The sequence below is a fragment of the Accipiter gentilis genome, chromosome W (assembly GCF_929443795.1).
Source record: "Accipiter gentilis chromosome W, bAccGen1.1, whole genome shotgun sequence".
NCBI lineage: Eukaryota > Metazoa > Chordata > Aves > Accipitriformes > Accipitridae > Astur > Astur gentilis.
Window position 1 is genome coordinate 29,836,875 of NC_064918.1, and position 13,528 is coordinate 29,850,402.

A 13,528-nucleotide genomic window follows, 5' to 3' on the forward strand; every position below is an offset into this window, starting at 1 on the left:
AATAAATCCTTGTTGTTCCCGTACAACATGTGTTAACGTCAATAGTTTGCCTTTTGTTTTCGTTTCGTTGGGCCCATACTCTATGTTCTAATGGATAGAGTGTAGCTCCATTGTGATTTAATCCTAGTGCAATGATTTGGTATATGGTGCATACCAAAGTATTGTGTATTGTTAAGACAAAAAGCTGTGACCTTATTTTTGATGGGGTCATAAGTAAAATTGACTAAATACCACCAAGATTGGAATTCTTTTTCAAATTTAGTTGCATTATCCCAAATTACCTTTTGAATTTCAGTGGGTAAGATGCCCTCTTCACCTTCTCTTATAATTGCTGATACCATAGATTGCATCCACAGTTGAGTTTGGATATAGCTAAGAGCCAGGGAAACATTATTTTGGGCTGCACCAAGTGCATCCACAATCAATTGGTGGTCCCTTTCATTAATTCTATCCCACTGAGGCAATATATCAGATAAAAGCCATTGGTTAGTTTCCAATGCTAATAGAGAAGACTGCAATGGATGTTCTAACTTGTTTAAATCACTTGTGCTCAATTTATAGTAACATGAACACAGCATTTCCATTTGCCATCCTGTGGGGTGCTGTAAGAGAAAATAGAGACATGTTTTGGTGGGGAGAGTCTGAACAGGTTACCCCATTAAAAAGAAGGAAAAATCCATTGTGCACTAATTCTATGTTTTGCACCACTGCTATGGGTAGCTTCCCAGGCAAGTGGGCCACAAGGTTTAAAGTCATAAGCACAGTACCAATGGATAGTAGATTGACCATCACAGGCTGTCCTGGCTGTAACATCAGATATTCTCTTTTCCTAGTAAGTGGAGTGCTAAGCTTAGTTTTTACAAAGAATGATCACTTTACAGGGCTTCCAGTGGGCCTGTATTGATTATTTAATTGATGGAGTACTTTGGGAAGTCTTGTATCCCATTGAGCTTCATGTGGTTTGAGATTCCTTTTCAATAAGTCATTAGCTCTTTCTACCATCCCATTTGATTGAGGGTAGTATGGGGTGTGGAATACTCATTTAATTCCCTCTTGTTTTGCCCAATCTTGCACTTCCTTACATGAAAAATGTGAGCCATTATCACTTTGGATAACATCAGGAGTGGGTAGATTTGAGAAACAAAATGATAGCCCTGGCACTGTATTTTACCCATCGGCTTTCCGACACTTAGTTGTCACAAGCAAGCCGGAGACTACTTCCACCCCCGTGAGGATGTATCGATATCCCACAGAGGATTTGAATGGTCTGATATAATCAATTTGCCATGTAGACCATAAAGTTTTCCCTCCATTGATGTGTAGCAGTGTGCTTTAGCAGGGTGATCTGCTTGTAATTTCAATCTACACTGGGGACATTCTGTAAGAAGTTTCACAAGTTTTTCTGTTTATAGGCCAGCCTTTACTCTGTGAAGCAAAGTAAAGGGCTTCTTTACCTGTGTGGCCTAGGTTTTGATGTAACCATTCTCCCAATCAATATCACTCAGGATTTAAGGTGACTTTCCTAATTTTAGTTAGCTCATCTACCTTTTGATTCCACTTTGTGGCTGGTTGATTATCCTTAGCATGAGCTTTTACCGATCCCATCTTGAAAGGTGTTTTCCTGGATATATCTAGTAATAATTGCCAATCTTTGCTTCTCCAAACTGGGTATCTATTTACTTCCTAATTCAAGGTTTCCCACTGACAGAGCCACTGTGTGGTATCAGCCCACACAGCATAAGAGTCTACATATATGATTTTTGCTCCATTCTGTGCTGCCAAAACAACTGCTCTTATTTCTCCTACTTGTGCACTGCCTTCACCTTCTTCTATTACTTGTTTGCCAGTGGTAATACCTAATGCAACAGCCTTATATTGCCATTTACTGTTTACCCTTTTTGCCAAAGCATCCATAAGATACCGAAAAGCCAGTTGAAGAAACTCTCTAAGACTTGTTTTGGAGTTTTAGAAAGCAGGCATTCTTTATTGCAGTGCTGGATGCATGGGGGATAGTTCCACCTAGCATGCATACCACAGCTTTAGCACAAACAGGTTATATAGAATAACTAATTGCGTATTAATTAGATTAGTATACATATACATAAAAATGATTGCAACTGATTATCATAGTACTGCCTACATCTGATCACGCACAATGAAGGATCCATTTGAGTCGAAGGGCTGCTTTTGCGACTACTGACCCATTTGAAGTTCTTGTTGGCTGTCCTTGAAGTCTTTATTCTTGTCCTTGTTCTTTGATCTCGAAGCTTAATGCAGCTTCAATCACGTGTGGTCAGTTTCAACATTGTTCTCCTCTAGCGTACAGGAACATCTAGTCATAAGAGCAAAGAACTGCAAAACTTAGGAGTAACTACCTCTACTAGTTAATTGCTTGGCTATACTTTTGTCTATTGTTTCAATCATAGTGTTAGGATAAGATTTCTAATAATTATTTACCAAATCTCACTTTTACAGTCACCTAGCAGCAAACCAGTTTCCACAGCTGATACAAAATATTAAAACCATCAAAATATTTAGACATACCATACAGAATGTATGGAAATATGCTATCACATAAACCAAATGTTTTCTGTTGGTATACCCTCAGTGAGGGGTGGTGCATCCAGAATGGGTGAAGGTTTAAAAGGTTGTTATAATGCTAAAGGTTCTGTGTTTATGGGCATCTGTAATTTGGTTTGAGAGACTGAAAGAGTTAATGTCTCAAACATTGTGGTGGGGCAAGTTCTGCTTAAAGACAAACCATGCACAGCAAGGAACCAAGGTGAAAAGCCCACCAGCTCAGACATCAGCAACAGGAGGGGGAGGGCATGCTGGAGGGTGTGCAGCTCCCTGTTCTGATAAGCTGTTTGATACAAAGATCAAACAATGGCCACGTCTGCAGGGAAGAAGTTACTCCCCAAACGACCCCCAAGCCCAAAGGCTCACAAACTGCTCATTAGCCTGACCAGTTCAGGTTCCCCGCCCAAAGGAGGGGCAAGGATGATAAAAGGACACAAACTGAAGCCCCAGGTGCACAAGCCCACCGGAACTGGATCCCTCAGCTGACTGGACCCATGCTGGACCCAGGACTGGTGAAATCTTTCTCTCTTCTTTTTTCTCTCTCTGTCTTCTTCTCTCTTTCCTTTTCCACAATCCCTACACCTCATCTGTTCCAAGACATAAACCGTTGACCAACTCTGGGACTAAGAGTAGATCCAACCTGAGGAGTCATCTAGAAAGCAAGGGGGTCTGCTCTGAACCTTGTGACTCAGTGGAAGGAATCTCCTTATTCCCTGAATTGATGTATATGGTTACCCTGGTTACATGGTTTACAGTAGTCTTATACCAATTCCTGTTGTGAGAAACCCTGCCACCTACTACCACGCCTCCCCAGTTCAGTTTGCCTCCCCAGTTCAGTTTGCTTCTGTCATGAATAAAATCTTTAACTGATCGTTTGGTGTTGTTTCACCTTAATTTAGCCTGAGGGAATTTCGAATTAAACACAACTCCCTTGTCTGTACAGTCTGGGTCATGACATTTGGAAACCTTAGTGTTCCTTCAATTAATTGCATATTTTCTGCAACTCCTGTTAGGTAGGTATACCATTTCCTGATAGTGGGGTTTTGTGCAACTCCTTCTGGAGGAGCAGTTGATAGGGACCAAATAAATCAGCACTGAGAGCAAACAAGCCAACATCATGACCAGCAACAGCATAGTCAAGATAAAACCAGTTTAATAAGTGAAAGGGGGAAAAAAACCCCAAACAAGTGATGCAAAGGCAGTCACTCACCACCTTTCACCAGCAGACCGATGCCCAGTCTCTGAGCAATGACTACTTTGGAAAGACTCCTTCCTTCCTTCCTCTCTCCCCACCCCCCCCTACTCCACCCCCAGTTTTATTGCTGAGCATTACTTTATATGGTATGGAATATCCCTTTGGTTAATTTGGGTGAGCTGTCCCAGCCGTGTTCCTTCCCAGCCTCTTACCCACCTCTAGCCTACTCACTGCAGGGGCAGAATGGGAAACAGAGGTGGCCTTGATGCTGTGCAAGCATTGTTCAGCAATAGCTAAAGCATCCATGTGTTAACACTGTTTTGGTCACAAATCAAAAACACAGCACCATATGAGCTACTATGAAGAAAATTAACTCCATCCCAGCATGACCTAGTATAAACTGTTGTGATTATCATTATTTGTGTCACTGTCATCCTTAGGAGCTCCAACTGTGGACTGCTACTGCATTGTTCTAAATGCTGCAATAACAGAAAAACCTACAAAAGCTTGTATAAAGTATGTGAGAAAGACAACATTGACACCAACAGAGAGAAGAATACAGGCAAATAGAAAATGGAACAATTTAGTTTGGAATGATCGCTGCATTCTTTGGCAGTCCAAGAGGTTTTAGGTTTTTGTAACCATTAGGGCATAGGCGAGACTTTGAAGAAAAGAATGAAGGTATTTTGCAGATATTTATAGGGAATATATTGCAAGTGAGAGAATGGGGAATTTCCTGAGAGCATCTTTGTGCTCACTCTGCATTTCTGCTCCATCATTCAGAATGAGGTCCAGAAAGGAAGAAAACTGAATTAATTATTTCAGTTTTGGAAAGCAGGTTGCCTGGGGATTTATGAGCTAATTACCTAGTGGCACTCTGTGACCCACTGTGAGACAGTGATTTGGGGACTGGTTAAAATAATACCCTTGAGGATCCAATAGCACAGATTAACTAACCTGAGGCTTCAAAGCAGCTGCGGGGGTTATTTCAACCTTGAGGCTGCAGTAGCAGCCAGGTACTCTCTGTTGCAGAACTACTCTGTGTCTGGGAAGCAAAATTACATATACATTAACATTAGGCCTTTTTTCCTCACAGTTTGAGTGGTAAAAGCAGGTTTCATACCTAAAACATGTCCTTATGGCTTCCCAGTTGAGTTGATATATATGTAATGTGAAGACTAGATTATTCATTTAAGTTTGTTTTCTTTAAAGGAAAAAATGAACACATTCCATTAGAATGGTAAAAATAAGACAACAAATAGCACATCAGGAAATTACATTTAGTAGTTGACTAACAGAAAAGGGAGGTTTTCTTATTTTTAAGGTGAAGATCTTGTGATGACGAGGAATACAGTGGCATACAGTTCTATTTATCTTAAACATGCTGAAGGAGAGGGAAGATCCTAGGTTGTTTAATTCAGCATTCATGTGACAGTTCATTATTAGATTGCTGTTTACAAACTTAAATTTAGGCCAAGGAGATAGAGATCTGCTCTACTCTCTGCTTGTCCACACATACATTTCTGACTTCCGTATATGCTTCAGACTGATGTCTTATACAACTGCAGAGGATCAACAGGACTTGTACCCCCTATGAAAAGATTCTCTTAAAAACCAAGAGGTTTCTGCTATTTTAATAGTAATAACAGAATACTAAAATATAAAATGGCATGAATATCTGTAGTACTTGTGCTATTGTTGTATCTTCTGTTTCTTTACTGTTGATGTCATTTATCTGAGTTTTATATAATAATTTATATGTGCTTTTAAAAAGAAATAACTATAGATTACAAGAATAGCTTTATCACCAGTGTATTGGGTATATATGGCAAGGTTTTGGGAATGGGGGAGACTGCAAGGGTGGCATCTGTGCTGGACACAGCTGGTTCCAGCTGGATTGGCAATGGACCCACTGCAGGCCAAAGTTGAGCCAATCAGCAAAGTTGGTTGTGCCTGTGTGAAAACATATTTAAGAAAGGGCAGAAAATACTGCATAGGCAGAGGAGAAGAGAAAACGAGAGTGAGAAACAGCAGTGCAAACACCAAGATCAGAGGAGAGAGAGAGAAGGTGCTCCAGGCACCAGAGATTCCCCTGCAGGCCGTGGAAGAGTCCATGACAGATCAGGTATTCCCCTGCAGCCCATGAAGAGGTCACACGGTGGAGCAGGAGAAAAGTGTGAGAAGGAAGAAGTTGCAGAGAGGAACTGTTATGTTGTTGTGGGTTAACCCTGGTAGGTAGATAAGCACCACATAGTTGCTTACTCATTCCACCCCCCCCCCCCCCCAGTGGGACAGGGGAAGAGGAAAGAAAGAATAAAACCAAGAAAACTTGGGGGTCAAGATAAAACAAAAAAACAAACAAAAAGTGAATGATAAGAGGGAAGGAAACAAAATAAGTGATACAAAAGCAATCACTCACCACCTCCCATGGGTAGACCAATGCCCAGCCAGTTCCCAAGCTAACCCCCTAAAGCCCCTTCTTTTCCCTTTTGTTGCTGAGCATGACATTATATGATATGGAATATCTCTTTGGTTAATTCAGGTCATCTGCCCAGTTGTGTCCCCTCCCACCCTATTGCGCAACCCCTCCTCCACTAATCTATTCACTGGGAGGACAGAGTGAGAAACAGAGAAGGCTTGATGCTGTGCAAACACTGTTCAGCAACAGAATCATAGAAGCATTTAGGTTGGAAAAGACCTTTAAGATCATCGAGTCCAACCATCAATCATGCCAACTAAACCATGTCCAGAAGTGCCTTGTCTATGCACTTTTTGAATACCTCCAGGGACGGTGACTCAACCACTTCCCTGGGCAGCCTGTTCCAATGCCTGACAACCCTTTCAGTGAAGACATTTTTTCTAATATCCAATCTAAACCTCCCCTGGCGCAACCTGAGGCCATTTCCTCTCGTCCTATCACTAGTTACTTGATACAAGAGACTAGTACCCATCTCACTACAACCTCCTTTCAGGTAGTTGTAGAGAGTGATAAGGTCTCCCCTCAGCCTCCTCTTCTCCAGGCTAAACAACCCCAGTTCCCTCAGCCGCTCCTCATAAGACTTGTGCTCCAGGCCCCTCACCAACTTGGTTGCCCTTCTCTGGACACGCTCCAGCAACTCAATGGCTTTCCTGTAGTGAGGGGCCCAAAACCGAACACAGTACTCAAGGTGCGGCCTCACCAGTGCCGAGTACAGGGGGATGATCACTTCCCTGCTCCTGATGGCCACACTATTTCTGATGCACGCCAGGATGCCATTGGCATCCTTGGCCACCTGGGCATACTGATCGCTCATCTTCAGCCGGCTGTCAATCAGCACCCCCAGGTCCTTTTCTGCCAGGCAGCTTTCCAGCCACTCTTCCCAAAGCCTGTAGCACTGCATGGGGTTGTTGTGACCCAAGTGCAGGACCCGGCACTTGGCCTTGTTGAACCTCATACAATTAGCCTTGGCCCATCGATCTAAGCCTGTCCAGATCCCTCTGTAGAGCCTTCCTACCCTCGTGTTGGAGCGGCGGAGGAATGCACATAAGTCGACCCAATATGAGTGATAGAAGTGATTCAACTTTATTTGCACGGATAGCTCATATTTATACAGTTTGCGATAATTATGCCTACTAGTCCTAATATGATTGGTACATTGCTAACGTTTATTCATTACTAAAACACACCCACTTGTGGTTGGCAGCTACGCGTGTTCAGTAACTTTCTCATGAGAACTTCTTCAAAAGTTACTTCTGAAGTTATGCCAAGGTCACACCGTCCCTGTCTTTCTCCTGATAACAGCGAGACCAGCTGTTGTTTTTCTCCCAATATCAGTAAAGCCAGCTATTTTCGGCCAAGGCCTAGTCTTGTTGCTCAAACTGACATTCTTTCACACAGAACTCTGCTCGCACAACTTTTCCATAGACCCATGTCCTTTTTCATCAAGCCAGTTCCCAACACCCTCAAGCAGATCAACCCTCCCTCCCAACTTGGTGCCGTCTGCAAACTTTCTGAGGGTGCACTCGATTCCCCCATCCAGATCATTGATAAAGATATTATAGAGAACTGGCCCCAGTAGTGAGCCCTGGGTAACACCACTTGCGACCGGCCGCCAACTGGATTTAACTCCGTTCAAGACAACTCTCTGGGCTCAGCCATCCGGCCAGTTTTTTACCCAGCAAAGAGTACACCTGTCTAAGCCATGAGCCGCCACCTTCTCAAGGAGTATGCTATGGAGACAGTGTCAAGGCCTTACTAAAGTCCAAGCAGACAACATCCACAGCCTTTCCCTCATCCACTAGGCGGGTCACCTGGTCATAGAAGGAGATCAGGTTGGTCAAACAGGACCTGCCTTTCATGAACCCATGCTGGCTGGGCCTGATCCCCTGGTTGTCCTGCACATGCCACGTGAGCGCACTCAAGATGAACCGCTCCATAATCTTCCCTGGTACCGAGGTCAAGCTGACAGGCCTGTAGTTCCCCGGATCCTCCTTCTGACCCTTCTTGTAAATGGGTGTCACATTGGCAAGCCTCCAGTTGTCTGGGACCTCCCCTGTTGACCAGGACTGCTGATAAATGATGGAGAGTGGCTTGGCAAGCACTTCCACCAGCTCCCTCAGTACTCTTGGATGGATCCCATAATTTAATTTTTTTAAATATTTAAAAATTTTTTTGAGATGAGGCAAGGGTTTATTTCTAGCACATTTAGACAGCCTATTTTGAACATTATAGCTGCTGTACTGGGCTATGTAAAGACTCTGCAAACCAGTACCTAGAAATGAAGACACATGCACAAGCTTTGATAACGTAAACATAACAGACGCTGTCTCCTTCAAAACAAGGAATGAAAACCCACAAGGCTAATAAGTGAACATATTAATTCCCTAAGAGATGTGCAAAAATTTTTAAAAATATTTAATTTAATAAAAAAATTAAACATGTTAAAACTGGCATTTATATAAATATCAAAACCCAAATAGTTAAACCTGAGCAACTACCAGCAGAATGTCTTTCTTGCACAATTCAATACATAGCATATAGCTAGAATATTAGTGTGTTATCAGTACTGTTTTGGTAAAAAAATCCAAAACACAGCACCATATGATCTGCTTTGAAGAAAATTAACTCTGTCCTAGCCAGGCCTAGTACATATATACTGACTGTAACCCCCATCCCCTCTGCGATGCTTCAGGGGACAGGTAGAACAGTTGGGAGTGAGGGAGTGAAGCTGAGCCTGTGAAATGGGGAGTTGGGGGGAGGTGATTTTTTAATTTTTATTTTTCTTTCTCATTACACAAACATATTTTGTCCCCCCCATCTTGCTGATCAGGGACCTGTGAGTGGCTGGGTGGGCGTTTGGCTGTTAGCCAAGGTCAATCCACCACACACCAGTTAGTGAGATTTAACAGAACTTTTCATTATAAAGAAATTATTTTCGTTTTCTTTTCAGGTACCATGATCAACAGGATGTTACGAGCAATTTTCTTGGAGCAATGTGGTTGATTTCAATAACGTTTCTATCCATTGGATATGGTGACATGGTACCTAATACATACTGTGGGAAAGGAGTCTGTTTATTCACTGGAATCATGGTGAGTGTTTCAGAATTTATTCACTGGATATGAGATTAAGTTTGTCGGAATTAATCCCCAAACTCATGGTAGTCATAACAGAAATATTTATTTGATAACTTCTAAAGTATATAGGCTTACTTGCACCATTCTATGGTGTCATGGTTTAACCCCAACCAGCAACTAAGCACCACGCAGCCACCGCTCACTCACTTCCCCCCACGCAGTGGGATGGGGGAGAGAATCGGAAAAAAAAGTAAAACTCGTGGGTTGAGATAAGAACGGTTTAATAGAACAGAAAAGAAGAAACTAATAATGATAACACTAATAAAATGACAACAGCAATAATAAAAGGATTGGAATATGCAAGTGATGCACAATACAATTGCTCACCACCTGCTGACTGATGCCCAGTTAGTCCCTGAGCGGCAATCCCCCCACCCCCATTCCCCCCAGTTTATATACTAGATGCGATGTCACATGGTATGGAATACCCTGTTGGCCACTTTGGGTCAGCTGCCCTGGCTGTGTCCCCTCCCAACTTCTTGTGCCCCTCCAGCTTTCTTGCTGGGTGGGCATCTGTGGTGGGTTGACCCTGGTTGGATGCCAGGTGCCCACCAAAGCTATTCTATCACTCCCCCTCCTCAGCTGGAGGGGGGGGGGGGGGGAAATATAACAAAAGGCTCGTGGGTCAAGATAAGGACAGTTTAATGAAGTGATAGCAAAGGTCATGCGTGAAAGTGAAGAAAAACAAATTATGTTATTCTCTACTTCCCATCAGCAGGCGATGTCTGGCCACTTCCTGGGAAGCAGGGCTTCAGTACACATAGTGGTTGCTCTGGAAGACAAAAAAATGCCCCCCTTCCATCTCCCTTTACTTAGCTTTTATATCTGAGCTGACGTCATCTGGTATGGAATATCCCTTTTGTCAATTTGGGTCAGCTGTCTTGGTTATGTCCCCTCCCAAGATCTTGCCCTGCCCCAGCCTGCCATTGAGGGGAGGGCAAAAATGTTGGAGAGACAGCCTTGATGCTGTGCCAGCACTGCTCAGCAGTACCTAAAACACTGGTGTGCTATCAACACCTTTCTAGCTACTGATGCAGAGCACAGCACTATGAGGGCTGCTATGGGGAGTATTAACTCCATCTCAGCCAGACCCAATACGGTCTCCACCCCTTATTCCATAACATTTGCGTCCTGCTCAAGTCCCACATAATTTAATACAGATATCTTCTAACCATACTATTGTATTTAATTCTCATTACTGAAATCCCTTCTTACCAACACTTACAACTGAAACTACGTACTTAAACCACTTTTATACCCAACGTACAGATTTATACATTCTTATTAATTACTATCCCCTGTCCTTTAAGAGGTAGATATTCCGTGGGCTTCTTCCACTCCTCCAGATGTTCACACACAGGTTATGACTTGGGCCCCATCCATCAAGATGAGTGGTCAGGACAGGAGAAGCACTATGTTCGATCGTTGGGCACCAACACCGGCTTGGTTTGGGTCACCGATGCACTTGTCTGGTTCCTTGCGAAGTTCACTCCTCTGCAGTTCAGGTCATTCCTGCTACATTACTTCCTGCAACATACAACTCACATCACAGATTATTTTTCCCCCAAGGTTAAATGTCCTTGAGGCACACACTGGGTCTCCCCATCCTTCCGCATTACCCACCAAGTACACCCAGGTCCCTGAGCAAAGACAATCCCACGAATGGGTTTGCCTTTTCCCATGGGAGGTGCAATCCACACTGCCTTCCCCAGCCACTTCCCCATGTGCACCACGGGGACCTTATCTCCTCCTACAGTATGTAGGGGTTTTGTTTGGGCAGGACCAGGACGGTTAGCAGATCCTCTGGTGTTAGCTAGCCAAGTGGCTTCTGCTAAATTTGTATCCCAATGCTTCCATGCCCCATTGCCTAGCGCTCTCAACATAGTCTTCAACAGTCCATTATATCTCTCAATTTTTCCAGATGCTTGCGGGTGATAGGGTATGTGGTACACCCACTCAATGCCATGTTTCTTTGCCCAGGAGCTTATGAGGTTATTTTGGAAATGAGTCCCATTGTCTGATTCAATTCTTTCTGGGGTACCGTGTCGCCATAAAATTTGCCTTTCAAAGCCTAAGATGGTGTTTCGGTCAGTGGCATGGTTTACAGGATATGTTTCTAGCCAATCAGTAGTTGCTTCCACCATGGTGAGTATGTAGCGCTTGCCTTGGCATGTTCGTGGCAGTGGTCCAATGTAGTCAATTTGCCAGGCCTCACCATATCGAAAGCCCAGCCACTGCCCTCTGTTCCAGGGAGACTTTACTCTGGTGGCTCGTCTGATTGCAGCACATGTTTCACATTCATGAGTGACCTGTGTGATGGCCTCCATGGTCAGGTCCACCCCTCGATCACGAGCCCACCTATATGTTGCATCTCTCCCGAGATGTCCCGATGTCTCATGGGCCCATCGAGCTACAAATAGCTCACCCTTACGCTCCCAGTCCAGGTCCACCTGACCTATTTCTATTTTGGCAGCCTTGTCTACCTGTTCATTATTTCGATGTTCTTCAGTGGCATGGCTTTTGGGCACATGAGCATCTACATGACATACCTTTAGAGTCATGTGTTCTACATGGGCAGCAATGTCCTGCCACAATGCTGCTGCCCAGATGGGTTTACCCCTGCGCTGCCAATTGGTCTTCTTCCACTGCTGTAGCCACTCCCATAGGGCATTAGCCACCATCCAGGAGTCGGTATAGAGGTAGAGTACCAGCCACTTTTCTCGTTCAGCAATGTCTAGGGTTAGTTGGATGTCTTTCACTTCTGCAAACTGACTTGACTCGCCTTCTCCTTCAGTGGCCTCAACGACTTGTCATGTGGGACTCCACACAGCAGCTTTCCACTTCCGATGGTTCCGTACCACACGACAGGATCCATCAGTAAACAAAGCATAACGCCTTTCGTCTTCTGATAACTCATTATATGGTGGTGCCTCTTGGGCACGAGCCACCTCCTCAGGTGATGCTCCAAAATCTCTGCCTTCTGGCCATTCCATGATCTCTTCCAGAATTCCTGGGCGGTTAGATTTCCCCAGTCGAGCCCGTTGCGTGATCAATGCTATCCACTTACTCCATGTAGCGCTGGTTGCATGATGTGTAGAGGGGATGTTTCCTTTGAACATCCAGTGTAGCACGGGCAATCGTGGTGCCAAGAGCAGATATTCTTCTGTACCAACAACTTCTGAAGTGGCTCGAACCCCCTCATATGCTGCTAGTATCTCTTTTTCAGTCGGGGTGTAGTGGGCTTCTGATCCTTGGTACCCCCGGCTCCAGAACCTTAATGGTTGACATTGTGTTTTTCCTGGTGTTTTCTGCCACAGGCTCCAGGTGTGACCATGCTCCCCAGCTGCAGTGTAGAGTACATTTTGTACATCTGGTCCTGTCCGGACAGGCCCAAGAGCTACTGCATGAGCTATTTCCTATCTGATATGCTCAAAGGCTTGTTGTTGTTCAGGGCCCCATTCAAAATAGTTCTTTTTCCGCGTTACTCGATAGAGAGGGCTCACAAGCTGACTATTGTTGGAGTGGGATACTGTCCCGGAGTAACGACGGAGGCTCAATATGAGTATGATCGTTCTCCTTTATTACATGGTTTACAGGGTTTATATAGAAAAAAGCGATAGCTCGCGCTAACAACAGCGTTATTATTGGCTAAGCTTCTATGTCCACGCGCCTTGAGCATTATTGCGATTGGAGCAGCGCTTTGTTCACGCGAAGTGGAGACTCGACTCTTATCAGCTAAATTTCCGCTTATTCTACTTGCAGCACTGCTTGCTTCCTTACATCTGGCTGGTCACAGAGAGTCCAAGGTCACCTCCTTTGGGCCTAACTCTTGCTCAAAGCCTGGGTTGCTCAGTGGTACGATATCGTGTCCCTTCTCGCTCAACCATGTTTCCACAATTCCCCCTTCTTGTTTTTGAGCAATCCAGGCTTGGTCAACTACCTTCATCATGGCCTTTTTAGTGCAACTAAGTGCTACACACAGAAAAATACCTAAAATTACAAAAATAATTAGAATGCGTAAGCCTTCAGTAAGCAACCCTAACAGCCAAGTCGGCAAGCTCCCAAAAGTACTAGTCAGCCATCCATCAAGAAAGCCATGGTTCTGACGAATCTGATTGGCATGCGTCTTTAACCATT

General features: G+C 44.1%; 3 protein-coding genes across 5 annotated transcripts in view; 2 read left to right on the forward strand and 1 right to left on the reverse strand.

Annotated features, from left to right (window-relative positions):
- The window catches only part of LOC126035464 (uncharacterized), a 440,127-nt gene that overhangs the window by 256,054 nt on the left and 170,545 nt on the right, over positions 1-13,528 (forward strand). The window lies entirely within an intron of this gene.
- The window catches only part of LOC126035469 (uncharacterized), a 340,981-nt gene that overhangs the window by 225,690 nt on the left and 101,763 nt on the right, over positions 1-13,528 (reverse strand). The gene's annotated exons all lie outside the window — the stretch shown is intronic.
- LOC126035512 (small conductance calcium-activated potassium channel protein 2-like) overlaps positions 9,209-13,528 on the forward strand; it is a 62,907-nt gene continuing 58,587 nt past the window's right edge. Inside the window, exon 1 of the mRNA XM_049794173.1 lies at positions 9,209-9,346. Within this exon, the coding sequence (XP_049650130.1) occupies positions 9,248-9,346 (99 nt within the window). The 5' untranslated portion in view covers positions 9,209-9,247. The remainder of the gene's footprint in view (positions 9,347-13,528) is intronic.